Source organism: Taudactylus pleione, unplaced genomic scaffold (genome assembly GCF_031769625.1).
Source record: "Taudactylus pleione unplaced genomic scaffold, aTauple2 ptg000053l, whole genome shotgun sequence".
Taxonomy (NCBI): Eukaryota; Metazoa; Chordata; class Amphibia; order Anura; family Myobatrachidae; genus Taudactylus; species Taudactylus pleione.
Window position 1 is genome coordinate 47,114,603 of NW_028284455.1, and position 21,561 is coordinate 47,136,163.

Sequence of the window (21,561 nt, forward strand, 5' to 3'; positions counted from 1 at the left end):
GTGTTCCTTCCTACGGAAGGAACAGGGAAATGTCTCCTTCCCCGGGGGCGGAGCTCGGATGTCGGGCTATACACTGTGAGATTTCTCTCACAGTGTATGCCGCGGACATCTGCGGCTGGCAGCCGGCCAGATAAAATGTCTGTCGGTCTGACAGACATTTTATCTTGCCGTGTATGCCCAGCATTAGTAGTAAGAGTCATTTTACAAAAACATATGCCATTTTGGGCATTTACCAGGCTTTTCTGCATTCTGAAATATATTTAAAAATACTCACAGTAAACAAAACAAAGAATTTCTGGTTATTCTCTCCCACACAGTTGTTGACCCATGGGCAATGGTGATCCATTTTTCTAATGCATCTCTTACATACACTGGAGAGAGAAAACACATTCTGTAATGAGTACTGTATATGGAGATGAACCTCTTGGTACAGACACATAAAAATATGCCACTAATACATTTGGATGGCCCAATTACCATCAATTCACATCAATCTGTGACGCTAAACCACTAACTCCTTGCCTGGCGTGGTCGTGCTAAGTTGGCTGTAATGGACACAGCTGCATCTCATGCGCCTGCGTCAGAAACGCCCACTGGCAGCTGCTGCAATGTCATCTGTTAGAAACCATTTTTTTCCAAATATGTCCCCAAAATTGTTGATTTTATGAAACTTATCAAATGACTTTATACAACTGCATATTTGTTACATTTTTATTTTTACTGAATCAGGTTAACTAGCTAATATTTAGGTCTTTTGATAATAATAGAAAAACATGACAATTTTGGGGACATTTTGGAAAATATATTAGGTCGTCAAGTGGTTAAAAAAGAAATATCACTTTTGTTCAATTAGCGACGAACAACATATTGCATAGTACATCGGTGGGTGTGTACACTGATATGTCTGAACGACATAGTTCAGACATATAGAATCGGCCCTGCAGCACAGCCTATATACTTATATATAACGCACAAATATAGATAGAGGCAGCCCTCTGAACAATGCAATTATGTAGATTATGGGGCTTATTCTGAGTTGGGAGCAAAAACAAAAAACAAGTATCTTTACACCTTTGTAAAACATGTTGCACAGCAGGTGAGGGAGATTTATAATGTGCAGAGAGATTTAGATTTCGGAGGGTTGTGTCCAAATTCGAATCTAAAATTACAGTGTAAAAATAAAGCTGTCCAGCATTTGTGGGTTACATGCAAAATCAGTAATTACCCTGCAGGCTAAAAATAAAATTGATTTTCACCGTTTGCATTGCAGCAGGGGTAGGCAACCTGTGGCCCTCCGGCTGCTGTATAACTATACATCCCAGCCTGCTCTGCCACAGTTTCAGCATGCCCTGACAGCAAAACTCTAACAGGGCATGCTGGGATGTGTAGTTCTACAGCAGCTGGAGTGCCACAGGTTGCCACCTCTGCATTGCAACATGGTTTGTTCCAGGTAAAAAGTTACTTGCTTTTTGTTTTTGCTTTTTTGTTTCCAACTCAGGAGCAGCCCCTAAGTATGCTTATAGAATTACTCAACGAATCATGTATCTTGAGAATGTAACTCTCATGAGCAGCCGGGTGTGGTATAAAAGATAGACAGTTAAAAGGTCGACTATATCTAGAATTAGATAGTATGTCATGTTTATAATGCCGCACATCAACTACCGACCCAGGGAAGACAGTACGATTACAAAATCGTAATCGTACCGTCGTTCCCCATCCCCTGCAGTGCCTACACTGAACAATCAGTCGTTCAGTGTAGGCACCCTCCATCATCCCCGAACATGGTCAATCTGTCGTTATCGGCATATTGACCAGCATGTTCGGGCGATGATTGATGTCGGAAACGACCAGCGGGAGTGCGCATTGCTGGTCGTTTCCGACATTTGCATGCCCGATTTGTGCCTGATTAACGAGCGATTGAACGATAACGATGTCGTTTAATCAGATAGTGGATACCCGCCTTTAGAGGACTGAGAGAAACTACGGAACCTGTGGCGGCTTATAAGTAAACCATGATGATGACAAACTCAAACTTAAAAGGTATAATTTATAAGAGTTTGTATACAAGTGCATGTCACTTATAGGACTATACTGCACAAAGACAATTAGGTATTGCACTGCTTATTGCATTTTTAACTGTTTACTAATCTGCAACCACCACAATAAACTGGAGTTGGATTCTGCACAGTATATTTATGTACAGTACCATATTACTGCTATCTGCTTTGTCTATGTGCAGTATGTGATTATCTAATGCATACCTAAAGACACGTGTTGTAATTTCCTAATCGATTACTGAAGATTGCATATAATTAAACAGAAAGACCATGAAACAATAGCTCAATTATTAAGTGGTCGTAGAGTTTGCTCCCAATTAGTTACATTATAAATATATCTCACTAATCAGTTGACAACGCACTTCTCTCTTTAAGACAGCTCTCACTTTAGTTTACTTAGACTGTGGTTTCATTTACATATAGGAGAAAAATTAATTATCTGCAGTAATTTTCAGCGAATAATTGATCCCCAAGGGATATTTGAAGCCCCAAAGCAGTCAGCACCAATTTCGCGTTCATGGACGTGAAAACACATAGGTCCGTGTCCTCAACACGGATCCTATGCGTATTCGCTCGAAAACGGATAATGTTTCAGGTGAATAAAACGGGATCCAACTGAATTGCCCTAAGGCAAAAAAATGAATTAAGTCCCGTTTTATTCGCCCAAAAAATTCTCAAATTATCGTGGCTAATTGAATTCCCCCATAATGTTATATATAATGGGCCTGAATGTAAACACATTTTGCTAGTATTTTCTTACCACGCAAAGGTTACTTTTGTTTTCAAAATGCATTTTTTTCCTACTGTGCGTGTGCATGTCTCAGTCTGCATGCGGGCTGGGATACAGATCCCCGTTTTCCTACTGTGCGTGTGCATGTCTCAGTCTGCATGCGGGCTGGGATACAGATCCCCGTTTTCCTACTGCGCGTGTGCATGTCTGAGTCTGCATGCGGGCTGGGATACAGATCCCCGTTTTCCTACTGTGCGTGTGCATGTCTCAGTCTGCATGCGGGCTGGGATACAGATCCCCGTTTTCCTACTGTGCGTGTGCACGTCTCAGTCTGCATGGGGGCTGGGATACAGATCCCTGTTTTCCTACTGTGCGTGTGCATGTCTCAGTCTGCATGCGGGCTGGGATACAAGTCCCCGTTTTCCTACTGTGCGTGTGCATGTCTCAGTCTGCATGCGGGCTGGGATACAAGTCCCCGTTTTCCTACTGTGCGTGTGCATGTCTCAGTCTGCATGCGGGCTGGGATACAAGTCCCCGTTTTCCTACTGTGCGTGTGCATGTCTCAGTCTGCATGCGGGCTGGGATACAAATCCCCGTTTTCCTACTGTGCGTGTACATGTCTGAGTCTGCATGCAGGCTGGGATACAAATCCCCGTTTTCCTACTGTGCGTGTGCATGTCTGAGTCTGCATGCGGGCTGGGATACAAGTCCCCGTTTTCCTACTGTGCGTGTGCATGTCTCAGTCTGCATGCGGGCTGGGATACAAGTCCCCGTTTTCCTACTGTGCGTGCATATCTCAGTCTGCATGCGGGCTGGGATACAAATCCCCGTTTTGGCTCTCACCTCATACAGGGTGGAATTGAATTGTTGTTTGGGCAATAAATTGGTAAAAGATACCATGTGGCGTTGGCGTTGTGGGGGGCGGAGGTGTTATTTTAATAAAGTTTTGTCATCTAATGTGTCTTTTTTTATCATATGTGGACTACAGGTCCCAGCTGGCCATGGAAGACGGGGCATGCTGAAGCTAGTGGTACTAGTAGAGACTGCTGACAATTAAGCAAACACATTTTTTTGTAGTCTCTCTTGTTTTTTTTAATCATTCCACAAACAGCAAAAGCATCTGATCCAAAAGAGTAAAACCTGAATCATCAATTCACCTGTTATTGTTTTGTGTTTCTTGTTGTTTAATTTGTAAATTGTGGATGACATTCATGATTATATACAGTAGCATTACGTCTGCTTTTTGATGAGGACAGCCTGTCATGGCAGTGAGAGTAGCAGCCGTAGATCCATCAAATATAACAGTATTCTCTTAGAAGAGAATAAATGAATTACAGCTTTGCTCCCCACACACATAATAATAAGAGAATTCAGGTATATGATGTCACAGTTACATCACCGCCCTGACCCTGTGCATGAATCAAGCAACACACATTGTGCATTTCTGCAAAGCAAGCTTGACTACCTGTCAGTCACTATCTCCATGTAATTGAAGCCCCTCCTTCCCAACATGGCCGCCTGCTGCAGGGGAGTGAAAGATGGACATATTTAGGTGAATAGAAATGCTGCAATTATTTCCTGTATACTATTCAACTCAGTAATTATAATTTATATAACTGAGTGTCAAATAATATGAGATATGGTAAGAACTTACCCTTGTTATCTCTATTTCTACGAAGTCCATAGGGTTCCACAGGATACCTTGGGGTATTGGTGTGACGTCAGTCGCAGGGCACCAAAGAGTTAAGCTTTCAGCCTCCCAGGATGCACTAGGTCCCCCTCCTATACCCCGCCCCCGGGCCAAGGCACCTCAGTTAGTTACCAAGCCATAGGCCGGAGGAGGAGAAGGAAGAGAGAGAACAAAGATCTGGACACATACAAGAATCACATTCTCACCAGAGGGAGACGGAAAACCGGTGACCAGAGCAAAGCCCATCTGCAGCACAGGTGCGACAGGGCGGGAGTCCTGTGGAACCCTATGGACTTCGTAGAAATAGAGATAACAAGGGTAAGTTCTTACCATATCTCATATTTTCTACTTCAGGGTCCATAGGGTATCCACAGGATACCTTGGGGATGTCCCAAAGCAGTATCCTTTAAGGGTGGGGACGCTCCTGTGCAGAAAGGAGAATCCGCCGCCCGAAGGAAGCATCCTGAGAGGCGAAGGTGTCAAACCTGTAATACCTCACGAAGGTATGGACAGAAGACCACGTAGCAGCCTTGCAGATCTGAACTGCCGAGGCACCACGTCGAGCTGCCCACGAAGGACCCACAGACCTAGTGGAATGAGCCTTCAGAGAAGGAGGGACCGGTAGGCCTTCATGAAGACAAACTTCAGAAATAGCCATACGGATCCAGGCTGCCAAAGTTTGCTTTGAAGCAGGCCAACCCTTTTTACAGAAGCCATAGAGGACAAACAAAGCGTCCGACTTCCTAAACGAAGAAGTGCGGTCAACATAAGTCCTTAAGGCCCGCACAACATCCAAAGAGGCCTCACCCACGGAAAGACCCGGTGAGTTAAAGGCCGGAACAACTATTTCCTCGTTAACATGAAACTGGGAAACAACTTTGGGAAGAAACTCGGGCCGAGTGCGGAGCACTGCCCTGTTCCCATGAAAAACCAAGAAAGGGGGTCTACAAGAAAGAGCCCCTAACTCAGAAACACGTCTGGCCGAAGCAATGGCCAGAAGGAAAACAGTCTTAGCTGTTAGCCATTTAATATCCACTGAGCCCAGTGGTTCAAACGGCGGTCCTTGGAGAGCCCTCAGGACCACAGCCAAATCCCAAGGCGCCACAGGTGGAACAAAGGGCGGCTGAATACAGAGAACACCTTGCATAAAGGTGCGCACATCCGGGATTGTAGCAATCCTACGGTGAAACTAGACAGATAGGGCCGAAACCTGTACCTTCAAAGAAGCAAGGCGAAGCCCATGATCTAGTCCCGCTTGCAGGAAGGCGAGAATCCGAGACAGACGAAACTCCCGCGGTGCATAACCTCTCGGTCGACACCACTGGAAGAACGTATGCCACACGCGATGGTATATCCTCGCGGAAGTCGGATTCCGAGCTCGTAACATGGTACGCACCACAGAGCTGGAAAACCCCCGGGACCTCAGCATGGCCGTCTCAACAGCCACGCCGTCAAAGACAGCCGAGTCAGGTCCGGGTGAAGACAAGGACCCTGAGACAGAAGGTCCGGTCGTAGCGGCAACCGCAGAGGACTGTCCACGGACAGACCCTGAAGGTCTGAGAACCAGTGCCGTCTGGGCCACGCGGGAGCTATCAACAGGAGCGTCCCTCCTTCCTGTTTGAATTTCCGGATTACCCGTGGAAGAAGGGAGACCGGAGGGAACAGGTATGCGAACCGGAACGTCCACCGGACGGACAGAGCATCCACCAGAGACGCCCCTTCGTCTCTCGTGCGAGACCCGTACACCGGCAACTTGTTGTTGTGCCGTGACGCCATGAGGTCGATTTCTGGAAGACCCCACCTGTCCACCAGTAGTTGAAAAACGTCCGGGTGCAGGGACCATTCCCCTGGATGAACGTCCTGGCGACTTAGAAAGTCCGCCTCCCAAGTTAGCACTCCCGGGATGAAGACCGCTGATATGGCCGGAAGATTGCGCTCCGCCCAAACCAGGATCCGAGAGACCTCTACGAGAGCCGCCCGACTGCGAGTTCCTCCTTGCCTGTTTATGTAGGCCACGGTGGTAGCATTGTCCGACTGGACCTGCACCGGGTGACCCTGGAGAAACCACTGTGCCTGCAGGAGAGCATTGAAGACCGCACGGAGTTCCAAGATATTTATTGGAAGCTCCGCTTCTGTCGGCGTCCACCTGCCCTGGAACAAGTGTGGACCTGAAACTGCTCCCCAGCCCCGAAGACTGGCGTCCGCTGTCAACAGGACCCAATTTGGAACCCAGAACGGACGTCCCTTGTTGAGGTGGGTCGTCTTTAACCACCACGCAAGAGACAGGCGAACCTCCGGGGTGAACACAATCGTCTGGGACTTCAGAGACTGAGGCAGCCCGTTCCACTTGGACAGGATCAGGTGCTGCAGAGGTCTGGAGTGAAACTGGGCGTATTCCACCATGTCGAACACCGACACCATGGAGCCCAGTAACCTCATCGCCGAGTGTAAGGACACCCGGCGGCTGTGCAGACAACTGCGCACCCTTGACTGTAAAGCAGAGATCTTGTCCTCCGTCACGAAGATCCTTTGCTGTCCCGAGTCCAATAAGGCTCCAAGATGCAGAATCCTCCAAGACGGGATTAGAGTGGACTTCTGCCAGTTGATTAGCCAGCCGTGCCGTTGCAGCAGTGCAATGGTCAGGTCCAAGTGGTGTAACAGGAGCTCTGGAGATCCTGCCACCAATAACAGGTCTTCCAAGTACGGCAACATGCGGACTCCTTGCAGCCGCAGAGAAGCCGCCATGACCGCCATCACCTTGGTGAAAACACGTGGTGCTGTCGCCAGGCCAAAAGGTAACGCCCGAAACTGGAAGTGGTCGCTGCGGATTGCAAACCGAAGGAACTCTTGATGGCGCAAAAGAATAGGGACATGCAGGTAAGCGTCCTTATGTCCAATGACACCATGTAGTCCCCAGGTTCCAGCGCCAGAATGATGGACCGTAGGGTCTCCATCCGAAACTTCGGGACCCGCAAAGACTTGTTGAGTGCTTTGAGGTTGAGAATCGGACGATATGACCCATTGGGTTTCTGTACCAAAAATAGATTTGAATAGAAACCCTGGCCCCTCTGGGAGAATGGAACAGGCACTATAACTCCAGCCTGGAGCATAGTGTGCAATACCTTCCGCAGCTCCGTAGCCTTGTTCCGGTCTGATGGTAGACCTGTGGTGAAGAATCGAGCCGGGGGTCTGTGCCGGAAGGAGAGGGCGTACCCGTGAGAGACCACCTCCAGAACCCAAGTGTCTGTCGTAGTGAACGACCAACACCGGGAGAACTGCAGCAGGCGTCCTCCCACCCTGGGATCCCCCAAGGGGAGACCCGGACCGTCAGGCCGCAGGCTTGTCACCTGGCTTGGGGGCCGGACGTCTGGTACTCCATGCCTGTTTCCGGGGCTTGACCGATTTCTTAGGGCCAGCCTGTCGAGGAAACGACTGTGGTTTGGGCCTGCCCTGGGCCCTAGATGACCGAAAGGACGATGGTCCAGAACCAGAAGGAGCAGCGGCCGACGGGAGACAAGCAGATTTGGCTGCCGCCAGCGTGGCCACTATCTTATCCAGATCCGGACCGAAGAGAACTTCTCCGGTAAACGGCAACGCTTCCAGACCTTTCTTGGAATCTGCGTCCGCCTTCCAGGATCGCAGCCACAAGGTGCGACGAGCAGCTACCGCTGCTGAAGAAATTCTAGGCACAAGAGTACTAATGTCTAGAGCCGCCTCGTTGATGTAGGTGGCCGAATCACGGAGATTGCCAATCAACTCCGCCTGTTCGGCCGGACAGTCGGATTCAAAAGAAGCCTCTAATGAATCCGCCCAGCGCTCCATCGCTCTGGCAACCCAGCAAATGACCATAGCCGGCCGTGCTGCCCCCCCTGCAAGGGAATAAGCGGACTTCAGGCAGATTTCTACCTTGCGGTCCGTAGCATCCTTAAGGGAGGACATGGATGGCATCGGCAATGTGGCACTACGGACAAGACGGGTCACGTGAGAATCCACCTGTGGAGGGGATTCCCACTTAGCAAAATAATTATCCGCGAACGGATAAGTCACCGCCAGGCGTCCCTGCGGCTGGTATCTTTTTGAAAAAGGCATACTTAGATTTAGTCGCTGGGGGAACTTCGTCACCAATCACCAAGGCTGTGCGGACTGCCCGAATAAGTCCAGGAATATATACTTTGGACTTAGCATCAGCGTCCTTAGTATGGAGAGGTTCCTGATCGTAAGGATCCAGAATCTCTCCATCATCAGACGTCCCTTCGTCATCCTCATAAGGAGCGGACAGAGACGCCACCGGCCTTTTATGAGGCCGCATCACAGACTCCCCTTGCAACACATCCGACAAGTGCTGTACAGAACTAGTCAGGGAGTTAACCCACGCTGGCTCCTGAGAACCCGGAAGCGGGGAAATAGGGAGACTGTGGGGTACCACCAATTGTCGTGGGAACCCCTGCATGGGTGACGACACCACAGACTGCTGGGACCAACCCATCGGAGTAAACGCGGGCTGCGGAGCTAACTGGCCCACTAAAGCTGTTAACGCCTGAGCGAAACAAGCCCAGGGCGGCTCCTGTACCGGTGCTGTAACCGTAATAGGCCGCGCCATGGACAAACACTGCCGGCAAAGGCCCTCCGCGCTACCCTCCCCCTCCGCTAACGGTACTTTACACGTGGTACACTGTAGCCGGAGGGGAAAATCACTTTCAGACATGATGGCACCCCGTATGTGACCTCTCTCACCAATTAAGTATTAAATAGGCGAGAGACCACCCTGCAGCACCGCACCGCACCGCAAGGGCTTTAGCAGAAAGAACAGGGACAGTAATAAAGCTGACAGTTTAGAGAAGAAAAGTTACAGGCAGCGCTAGCACAGTCACATACAATGCAGAGAAATAACAATTCCTGCACTAACAGCGCTGATCACTCAACTACACAGACACAGGGCCTGGTAGGACACAGCGCTGCATACACAGACCTGAGCCACAGCGGAGGAGAGGTATGCGGGGGGACCCAGACCACGATGCTTCCTTCCAGACTTCCAGCAGCGTTCACCATGCGTTGCAGAGAAGATGGCCGCCGAGGAGCAGAGAGAAGCTGAACTGGGGGAGGAGCACTGACACAGGACCAGTCAGCACAGTGCAGAGAAGGCTGTGTGCAGCGGGGGAGGCGCCGGCTGTGAGACAGGGAAGGCGCGCTCCCCTGGCATGCATTTAACCCCTGGGACGCCGCAGCGCTACCGCTCTGCTGCGGTCCGCTGTCCCAGGGGGTAGTGGAAAGCGCAGGTTCAGTACCTGGCTCCACGTTGCAGCCAGTCCCCAGGGAGCCCCCTGCCTGGGGACTTAGGACCATGTGACCAGCGGGGACCCACCGCGGGACCCCGCTGCTTACCTTTGTCCCCCTTGGATCCGGCCATGGTCCGGAACATCTGGGGTCACCGCTAGCTGTGACCCCAGATGCTCACCAGCATCCCCGGATCGGTACCGGCGTTCTGGTACCGGCGGGGGTGTAGGGAAGACAGCATGGACGTCAGGACTGACTGTCCATGCTGTACATCCAGATGTGCAGCCACAGCTGCACTGAAGAAAGCTTCAGGGGCTCTTCTAGCCCCCACTCCGACAGGTGCACCCGACGCCGGCCGGGCACCAAACTAAACTGAGGTGCCTTGGCCCGGGGGCGGGGTATAGGAGGGGGACCTAGTGCATCCTGGGAGGCTGAAAGCTTAACTCTTTGGTGCCCTGCGACTGACGTCACACCTATACCCCAAGGTATCCTGTGGATACCCTATGGACCCTGAAGTAGAAACTATCTTTATTTGCAATTTAAATCAATTTGGCTTAACACCATTATATGAACAAAAGCAGTTGTCATATATGGAGCTCCTCCCCCATAAATAGAATCATAGAAATATATAACATCCTGTTCAGGAATACGTTACAGCTCCTTTGTAAAGTCATTGTGACTATCAGTTCACAGGCGAATTGTACACATGGGAGGAAGTCGGGCTCAGTTCCGTATAACAATGGGAAATGCTAACACATGCTGAAATGTAACACATTTAGTGTGGAGGGGTCACTGACAAATCTGATAATGCTGCCGAAATTATTTACTGCTCCTTTCCTTAAATAATTGGCAATTTTCTAAAAACCACTGGGGTGTGTCTGATGACTGCATAGATTTTATCCAGGAAAATAGCTCCAAGGCTTGATTATGTAAATGTTTTAAGTGGTAAGACTGGAAGCTCTGCCCTAATAATCCTTCCTGAACCACTATTAATTGCATCATGTTAACCAAAAAAAATAAAATTTCCACCCAAATGAATCCATAGTTATGGGAATTGAATAGTTAGACAGTACCTGCAGTGATGAGCCCTATCAGGTTTTATACTGCAACATTTCGGACATTTGTAAACCACCTGTCCTGGTTTCAGTTGCAAACTTTCAATAAATTCCTTTGTGGCATTTCCTTTAGCAACAGCACCCTAGGTAAAAAGAAGAAGAAAAAAAACATTAATTGAACCAAATAAACTTAGGGCATCTTTTCACAGCCCTGAACAAACCTGTGAAGGGGGTGTGAGAGAGAGGACCAATCACAAGCTTCAATTAAAAACAGCACCTTGTGATTGGTCCTTCTGCTGCCAGTTATACCACTCCATTCTATATTGGCAAACAGAATTGATTTATTGGTTCTATTATGACAGAACTGGAGAAACTGGGACGCCAGCTAGGGTAAGAGGGTGATATGTAACAGTTATCAAGCAAGTGGAAGTGCTTTCAATTTTGGGACAAGAGACTGTCAAAACATTGTCTGATGCAAACAAATAAGAGCAATATAGAGATTATATTGTCATTTGTACATCACTCTAGAGAACTCATTTTAAACATTGTGGGACATTATAAAGTAGTAAACTACAACTAATTCAGTCTACTAAAATGGCACTTGGGCTGCAAAACAATACTCATCACTAAAGAATTAACAGCTAAACAAGTAGTTCAGTGAAGAGAACATATGCAAACATTTAAATATACCAGGGATATTAACATAGTTCAATATTTAATAAAAGGTGATTTACTTTAGAACCAGAGAAATACTTAGAAATTAAAGGGATATTAAAAGGTAACATAAGGACGATAGATCCAAGGGACAGTTTCCTAGCTGACGTTTGCAAACGTTCCTGTATGACTTTTAATGAATACAAGTTAAAATATTTCTAATAGATGTCATCAGCAAAATTATTTCATATCAATGTAGATATATACTATATGGAAAAAAGTATTTGGCCACACCTGTCAATTATTGAATTTAGGTGTTTCAAATCAGACTCGTTGCCACAGGTGTATAAAATCAAGCACCTGGCCATGCAGTCTCCATTTGCAAACATTTTTGATACAAAATGTTTCATTGTGAAGAGTTCAGTGATAGGATCCCAGCTCTGCAATAAGACAGTTCGTGAAATTTCATCCATGCTGGATATTCCATGGTCAACTGTAAGTGATATTATTAGAAAGTGAAAGCATTTAGGAACAACTTCTCAGCCATGAAGTGAAAGACCACGTAAAATCACAGAGCGGGGTCAACGACTGCTAAGGCGCATGACGCATAAAAGTCGTCAATGTTCTGCTGATTCCATAGCTGAAGAGTTCCAAACTTCCACTGGCATTAGTGTAAGCACAAAAACCGTGTGGCGGGAGCTTAATGGAATGGGTTTCCATGGCCGAGCAGCTGCTTGTAAGCCTCACATCACCAAGTCCAATGCCAAGCGTCGAATTCAGTGGTATAAAGCACACCGGCACTGGACTGTTGAGTAGTGTTCTGTGGAGTGACGAATCACGCTTCTCTGTTTGGCAGTCAGATGGGCGAGTCTGGGTTTGGCGGATGCCAGGAGAACGTTACCTGCCTGACTGCATTGTGCCAACTGTGAAGTTTGGTGGAGGAGGGGTAATGGTATGGGGCTGCTTTTCAGGGTATGGGCTAGGCCGATCTTATCTCCAGTGAAGGGCAATCTTAATGCTTCAGCATACCAAGACATTTTGGACAATGCTATGCTTCCAACTTTGTGGCAACAGTGGGGAAGGCCCTTTTCTATTCCAAAATGACTGTGCAGCCTGTGCACAAAGCAAGGACTACAAAGACATGGATTGATGAGTTTGGTGTGGAAGAACTTGACTGGCCCTGACCTCAATGCCATCAAGCATGTAGGATGAACTGGAATGGAGACTGCGAGCCAGGCCATCTCATCCAACATCAGTGCCTGACCTCATAAATGCTCTACAGAATGAATGGGCACAAACTCCCACAGACACACTCCAAAATCTTGTGGAAAGCTTTAGAAGAAGAGTGGAAGCTGTTATAGCTGCAAAAAGGGGACCAACTCCATATTAAAGTATAGTGTATGTGCTCAGAAAAATAGATAATGTGAAAATAAAGCGAAGTTCATCCTGTGTCTGTGTTATGTCCTAATATTAGTTTGCAGGGTAGGTAGATATGATATACATAAATCCAAAGTAAAATGAATTATTTGGAATCCCTGCATCTGTTAACCTTTTATATCTGGGGTTATTCAATCTCAATTCTCATGTAACATGTACAGACACATGGGATATCCTAATACATTGATACAGTTGTGTGTCAATAAAAAAAGTTCTCAGATGTGACCATAACTGGTCTGAAGTGAGTGTACAGTAATTTTATACATACAGTAGTGCCTTCTATAGTGCTAGCGTACAACACATTAAATACACGGTAGCAGATATAAAAGAAAAATAAGAAACAAAATAATTTAAAATAATTATAACTTTACCCTTTAAGAACCCTTCCTCAAATAGGAATACATAGAGTATTGCTTATAAGACTTCTCGATCAAGAGCACTTTAAAAGAGATGGATAACCGAACTAAGCCACTGTACATACTGGGGGCTAACTGGAGGTGGTGTATTTTATTTGGTGGTCTACAGCCCTGCAGGCTTTATACACATGTTCACATTGTTGTAACCTAGACTACTGACAATTCAGCCAGTGACATCAGCCACAAATTCCGCACTCACTACTTGTTTGCTTGATACTGTATAATGCTTAATTTGCTTTGCCTAGCAATATAACAGCTGCCCCCAGACCAAAAGAAACTCCTATATGTTATTGCTGGTCCTATCTAATAAAGTGGCCTAATTCAGGAATCAGATAAATATGAAACAAAAACAATGGCAACCATATTTTAGGTTTAGCATTTAACATCCACCCATGCTTCACTCTGGGTGCCAAGTACAATAAAGGTAACTGATCTCATTAAAAGGTTGGGTTCTGGAAAAGAATAAAGCATTGTGAATAATAAAACAGAAAATCCTAGTAAAACAAGGGCTCGTGGGAACTCTAGGGCCAATAGATGGAATTTGTTAATGTTTTCAGTAAACAAATTTTTTTGCCCCAAAACATAAGAAAAAAATAATTTCAAGAGTGCATAATCTTCTGTTTCCTCTTAACAAATGTTTGGAGAATTCTCATGAGAATAGTACTGCAGCATTAAGTCAGCAAGGTCGTTATAAAATACATAACAACGCATTATTTTAGCTTTGATTTTCCACTCTGTGCAGTTAATATACACACCTTTTTGAGTAAATATATTCCCTGATAACATGCTTTCGACAGCAATCATTCTAAGCTGTTCCACTTTGGGTGCTGACATACAGTCAGGTGCATAAATATTGGGACATTGACAGAATTTTCATATTTTTGCCTCTATTCACCACCACAATGGCTTTGAAATGAAACAAACAAGATGTGCTTTAACTGCAGACTTTCAGATTTAATTTGAGGGTAATTACATCCAAATCAGGTGAACGGTGTAGGAATTACAACGGTTTGTATATGTGCCTCCCACTTTTTAAGGGGCCAAAAGTAATGGGACAAACTAAACAATCCTAAATCTAACTTTCACTTTTTAATACTTTGTTGCAAATCCTTTGCAGGCAATTACAGCCTGAAGTCTGGAACGCATAGACATCACCAGACGCTGGGTTTCAACCCTGGTGATGCTCTGCCAGGCCTCTACTGCAAATGTCTTCAGTTCCTGCTTGTTCTTGGAGCATTTTCCCTTCAGTTTTGTGTTCATCAAGTGAAATGCATGCTCAATCGGATTCAGGTCAGGGGATTGACTTGGCCATTGCATAACATTCCACTTTTTAGCCTTAAAAAAATGCTTTGGTTGCTCTTGCAGTATTATTTGGGTCATTGTCCATCTGCACTGTGAAGCGCCGTCCAATGAGTTCTGAAGCATTTGACTGAATATGAGCATATAATATTGCCCGAAACACTTCAGAATTCATTCTGCTGCTTTTGTCAGCAGTCACATCATCAATAAATACAAGGGAACCAGTTCCATTGGCAGCCATACATGCCCACGCCATGACACTACCACCACCATGCTTCACTGATGAAGTGGTATGTTTTGGATCATGAGCAGTTCCTTTCCTTCTCCATACTCTTCTCTTCCCATCACTCTGGCACAAGTTGATATTTGTCTCATCTGTCCACAGGATGTGGTTCCAGAACTGTAATGGCTTTTTTAGATGTTGTTTGGCAAACTCTAATCTGGTCTTCCTGTTTTTGAGGCTCACCAATGGTTTACATCTTGTGGTGAACCCTCTATATTCACTCTTGTGAAGACTTCTCTTGATTGTTGACTTTGACACATATCCACCTACCTCCTGGAGAGTGTTCTTGATTTGGCCAACTGTTGTGAAGGGGTTTTTCTTCACCAGAGAAATAATTCTGTCATCCACCACAGTTGTTTTCCGTGGTCTTCCGGGTCTTTTGGTGTTGCTGAGCTCTCCGATGCGTTCTTTCTTTTTAAGAATGTTCCAAACAGTTGATTTGGCCACATATAATGTTTTTGCTATCTCTCTGATGGGTTTGTTTTGATTTTTCAGCCTAATGATGGCTTGCTTCACTGATAGTGACAGCTCTTTGGGATCTCATATTGAGAGTCGACAGCAACTGATTCCAAATACAAATGTCACACCTAGAATCAACTCCAGGCCTTTTACCTGCTTAATTGATAATGAAATAATGAGGGAATAGCCCACACCTGTCCATGAAATAGCTTTTGAGTTGATAGTCCCATTACTTTTGGCCCCTTAAAAAGTGGGAGGCACATATAGAAACGGTTGTAATTCCTACACCGTTCACCTGATTTGGATGTAATTACCCGCAAATTAAATCTGAAAGTCTGCAGTTAAAGCACATCTTGTTTGTTTCATTTCAAAGCCATTGTGGTGGTGAATAGAGGCAAAAATATGAAAATTCTGTCAATGTCCCAATATTTATGCACCTGACTGTATATTTAAGTATCTTTAAACTAACAAAACAAATCAACAAATATGATTTGCAGTGAATATGGCAATACATTCACCATGCAGATCAAATGCTTCTTGTATAGAGTCTGGTTACTGCTTGTGTGCACAGAAACCTCACCAGGTAATGAGAACTGAATCTACATATTTGTGACAAAGAATATGGCCCTCATTCAGAGTCGGTCTTAAGATGCAAGTGGTCGCTCTGAATGAGGACGGCCGCTTGCATCTTGAAGTGAGGCCTCCTGGTCGCTAGCTAAGCTGTGGGTTACCACCCAATGCTTAGTGACCGACCAGGGTGATGGTCGCGATGGTCAAGACCATCGCGACCATCAGGGCTTGTGACAAGACCCTAAGGTTGGGTCTCGGCAAGCGCAAGCCCCAGGGAGCTCCCTGCTCTGATCGAGCAGGAAGCTCCCCACTGACATCATTGCTGATGTCAGTGAGGCCGCCCCCAAACGGCAAACGTTCCGTCGGGAACGCCTCCGTTTGGCCGGCCACCCTCCCTTCCCGCCTCCCAAATGGGGCGAGCTGTCATTCAACATCGACAGCTCGCCCCCTTTGGTGCGAGACCTTTAGCGACGGAGCGCCCGTCGCTAGCCGGGTCTCGCACATGCGCACGTCGGAGCCGGCTCCGACGTGCGCATGCCCAGTGTGTCAACATCGACCCGGCTGCGAGCGCTCAGCGCTTGCGACCGGGTCTGAATGAGACCCTATATGTCTACGTGCCAGTGAGGGAATAATGCTTTTAATGTTTGTAGTTTTTCCTAATAGCAGAAGATTAATTTGAGGTGGTTCCCGAATGATGCAGTCAAGCAGTTAAAAATAAAAAAATTAAGGAAAAAAAACCCAAAAACACTTTTTGCTATACGCTGCATCTTATGAACAGTTCTTAGGGCCTCTTTCAGAGATGTACGCACATCTCCGATGGTGGGAGGACTGCGCATGCGCAGGAGATGTACTGCGCATGTGCAGCTCTCCGTCTGTGACTTCGCTTGCAGCCTCTCTGCCGCAGCCCAATTGACAGGCTGCAGCGTTTGTGAAGCGGAGCAGGGGTGTTCTCTGGCAGCGTTCCCGCAAATGGGGGCGTATCGCTTCAGTTTTCCGGGAGGGACGAGGCCAGGGTCTGTGTGGGTGCATGCAGACTTCCTGACCTCGCAAGCTACCCGGACCCGGCTGCGGGAAACTTTAGCTCCCACAGCCTGGCCAAAGGGACAACAATTGCGGCCGATGGTCACAGCGCTGGGATCACGCAGATGCAGCAAGGAGATGTGTGACACCTTCTTCTGCATTTGCATTTTAAATGGATGGAATTGCACAGCTGCTTGTGTGCGGTTCTGTAATTCCGTCCATCTTTGAATCCAGCCCTTAGTCCCAAGTGCTTATTGCCACGCTGGGCCTGATTCAAGTCAGTATCAGATGTGGCTGCATTGCGTGCTCAGAAATAAATGCAGATGTTCTCTTGTATTTCACGTTGCCGGCACCAACCCTATCCATTTGTATGTGAAAGAAGCGGTAATCAATGTGCATTCACACCAGCCCTATCCTTAAATGCAAGAGATTTGTGTGAAAGCAGATGGATCTCTGGGCCAGATTCAGACCCGCTCGCAAGCGGGTCCTTGGTGGCCCAGTGCGCAAGCGAGGCGTGCGCGAGCCCCGGAGCGAGCGCAAAAAGCACTCGCTCCAGCGATGTTGATTGACAGCTGCCCCGTTTGGAAGGCGGGGAAGGGCGTGACTGAGCAAACGGAGGCGTTCCTGCAGGAACGCCTGCCATTTGTGGGCGGCCCTACTGACATCACTAGTGATGTCAGTAGGTGGACTTTCTGCTCTAATAGTGCAGGAAGTCCACTGGGGCTTGCGGCAACGAGACCCTACCGCAAGGGTCTCATCGCAAGCCCGATGGTTGCGATGGTCTTGACCATCGCGACCATCATCATGGCCGTTCGCATAAGCTGTGGGTGGTAAGAGGCCGCAACAACAAAAAAAAACCCAAAAAAAACACACGCCCTGATACAGAGCGAGTGCACGCTTTTTGCGAGCGGCTCTGAATCAGGCCCCCTGCCTGCGCTCACATGTGGATAGCCTGCAATTCTGCCTACATGCCTCCAGAACACTCATTCAAGTGGGAGCATGGTCTAATGCTGGCCATACACTAGCGCGATTCCGGGCAGATTACACGATTTTAGACACGTCGTACGATGAATTCTGTGAAAATTGTGTTTTAGGTAGGCATACGATCCAATGTGCACTTCCGCCACTGTCCTATCATCTTATGATCAGATGCGCAGCCCATATTATTAGTCGTGATCGTATGCAGATCATGCTGTGCTTTTGCGCATGCGATGCATCATGCGTCCGACCGTCGTCTTTTAAATCTATTACAATCGCATGTTTTTGGTGAGGCACATGATCGATCGTATCACGACCAGTCGTATAGGGGCGATCGTATGTCAGATCGTATGTGAAAAAAAAGCACCAAATCGTGCGGCCGGAACAGCCAGGGAGCTGCCGGGGAGTTGAAGGGAAAACGTATATGAATCACATCATACTAGTGTATGGCCAGCATAAACTGCTAAAAATCTTGTGTACACAGCGCCCAATTTACATTACCGCGGGTACGCGCACTCTCGACATCCGCAGTATCCAATTTAAGAAAATTGCATACAGGGTTTTCCAATTAGAAAGCCCCGCGTTGCAAGAAAAAAAAGAAAAAAAAAAAAATATATATATATATATATATATATATATATATATATATATATATACACACACACACACACACACACACAATAATGGGACTTTGGTACCTACCGGTAAATCCTCCACAGGGGACACTGGAGGTGCTTACGCTGGGGTACAGAGGCGTGGATAGCTGGAGCCGGAACTTTAAAATTTAGAAGTGTGGAGCTCCTCCCCCTCTATGCCCCACCAGCCCTCAGTTTAGAAAATGAAGACCGAGAGGAGGTGGAGAACAAGCGGAGTGAAAGGGAGAGAAGAACACACAATAACTGAATCATACAACATACAGAACAAAACCGAACAGGCAGGCATAGAGCGCAGAGGTGGGCGTCCAGTGTCCCCTGTGGAATCAGAGAAAAGGATTTACCGGTAGGTACCAAAATCCCATTTTCTCTTTCATCCACTAGGGGACACTGGAGGTGCTTACGCTGGGGACGTCCCAAAGTTATCCAAACGGGCGGGAGTGCTCTGTGGCGCCTGTAGAACAAGGCTGCCAAAACGGGACGCCGAAGAGGCAAACGTATCAAATTTGTAAAACTTGACAAACGTGTGAACTGAAGACCAAGTGGCCGCCCGGCACAATTGTGACGTAGATGTTCCTCTGCCGGCCGTCCATGACGCACCCACAGAACGTGTGGAGTGAGCGGAAATTGACGATGGAGGCTGACGGTTAGCACTAACATAAGCTTGATGAATAGTCAGCCGGATCCAAAGTGCTAAAGTCTGCTTAGACGCTGGCCAACCCTCCGAACCGCATCATACAGGACAAAAAGCGACTCAGACTTACGAAGGGAAGCAGTCCTGTCAACATAGATGTGGAGAGCCCTAACTACATCCAAGGTAGAAGAACCAGAGTCCTCCACCAACGATGGTACCACAATAGGCTGATTGATATGGAAAGCCGACACGACCTTAGGAAGGAAAGCGGCTATCGTCCGGAGTTCCGCTCTATCCGCATGAAACACTAGGTAAGGAGGTTTATAGGAAAGAGCCCCCAATTCCGAAATCCTACGAGCCGAAGCGAGAGCCAGGAGGATGACCATCTTCCAAGATAGGTACTTAAGATTAACCTCCTCCAAAGGTTCAAACATGGCCGACTGAAGAAACAGAAGAACTAGATTAAGATCCCAAGGATCAATTGGATGTACAAAAGGAGGTTGCACGCGCAAGACCCCTTGAAGAAACGTCTGCACCTCAGGAATGAGGGCCAATTTCCTTTGAAAGAAAATGGAAAGGGCAGAAACCTGCACCTTTAAGGTTCCCAGACGAAGGCCAGAATCCAGACCAGTCTGAAGGAAAAGCAGAAACCGGGATAAGCGAAAGGTCCTAGACGGAAGATCCCGACTGGAACACCATGAGATATAAGCGCGCCAGATGCGATGATAATGCGCAGCCGAAACTGGCTTCCTGGCGCGTAGCATGGTGGGAATAACCGCGTCTGGGATACCCCTACATCTTAGGATATCGGTTTCAAGAGCCACCCCGTTAAACGTAACTGCACTAAGTTGGGGTGTATGAAAGGGCCCTGCTGTAGAAGATCCGGGCGCAGAGGAAGGGGCCACGGATCGTCTGATAATAGGGACCGAAGGTCCGAGAACCAACTTCTCCGAGGCCAGTTCGGGGCCACGAGAATTACCTAGGCTGACTCCTGTTTTATTCTTTTTAGAAGACGAGGAAGAAGTGGAATCGGAGGGAAAAGGTAAACGAAGTCGTAGGTCCACGGACTTGTCAGAGCGTCTACTGCTTCCGCCTGCGGATCTCGAGTTCTTGACACATATACTGGAAGCTGACGATTCAATCGTGACGCCATGAGATCCACCTGAGGACATCCCCATCGACGTATCAGCGCGTTGAACACGTCTGGATGAAGCTTCCATTCCCCGGGATGGACATCTGCTTCCCAGTTGTCCACACCCGGAATGAATACCGCTGACAGGATTAATCGACTGATTCTCGGCCCACCGGAGGATCCGAGTTACCTCTCGCATAGCCATGCGACTCCGAGTCCCTCCTTGGCGGTTGATGTAAGCAACAGCCGTCGCGTTGTCGGACTGAACTCTTACCGGACGAGCCTTTAGCAACTCTGTTGCCTCTAACAGAGCATTGTAAATCGCTGAGTTCCAACACATTTATGGGCCACTTCTGTTCTAGAGGGGACCATCAACCCTGAAAGTGATAATCGAGGACTACTCCGCCCCATCCTTGAAGGCTGGCATCCGTGGTTATGATGATCCAGTCCCACATGCCGAACCGTTTTCCCGCTAACAGATTGCTGGATTGTGTCCACCAAAGAAGGGCTACTCTGGTAACCGTGCTCAGACGGATCTGTCGATGTAGGAACAGATGAGACCCTGACCACTGTGCTAACAGTTCCAGCTGAAACATCCTGGAGTGGAACCGGCCGAACTGTAGTGCCTCGAAAGCAGCTACCATTTTCCCCAAGAGACGCAGACAAAGAAGCATTGACACAGTCTTTGTTTTGAGGACCAGCTGAACTAACAGTTGGATATCCTTGGCCTTGTCTGTTGGAAGAAAAATCCTCTGAGATTTCGTATCCAATATCATGCCCAGAAATAAAAGTTTCTGGGACGGACTGAGATTCGACTTCTTGAAGTTGATTATCCAACCATGTTGGATTAGAATGTGATATGTCAGTAAGGCATAATCTGATAGAAGAGGCACCGATGAAGCCTTGAGTAACAGATTGTCCAAATAAGGTATTATGTTCACTCCTGATGACCGAAGGAGAGCGATCATGACTGACATGAGTTTGGTGAAGATGCGGGGAGCCGAGGATAACCCGAATGGCAATGCCCGAAATTGATAATGATCCTTCAAAATGGCGAAACGCAGAAAAGCCTGGTGTGGTTCCCAAATGGGAACATGGAGATATGCGTCCTCGATATCCAGGGATAATAGGAACTCCCCTGGTTCCAAGCTCACTATTACTGACTTTAGAGACTCCATCTTGAAACGATACATCTTCAGATACCGGTTCAAGGACTTTAG

The 21,561-nt window shown here is 47.3% G+C and overlaps 1 protein-coding gene across 9 annotated transcripts in view; it reads right to left on the bottom strand.

The window, feature by feature from the left end:
- The window catches only part of ZDHHC3 (zDHHC palmitoyltransferase 3), a 72,021-nt gene that overhangs the window by 33,680 nt on the left and 16,780 nt on the right, over window positions 1-21,561 (bottom strand). For all 9 annotated transcript variants that reach the window (XM_088462911.1, XM_088462929.1, XM_088462932.1 and 6 more), the window contains 2 exons: window positions 10,825-10,949; window positions 275-371 (listed from right to left, as the gene is read on the bottom strand). In XM_088462911.1, the coding sequence (XP_088319037.1) occupies window positions 275-371; window positions 10,825-10,949 (222 nt within the window). The remainder of the gene's footprint in view (window positions 1-274; window positions 372-10,824; window positions 10,950-21,561) is intronic.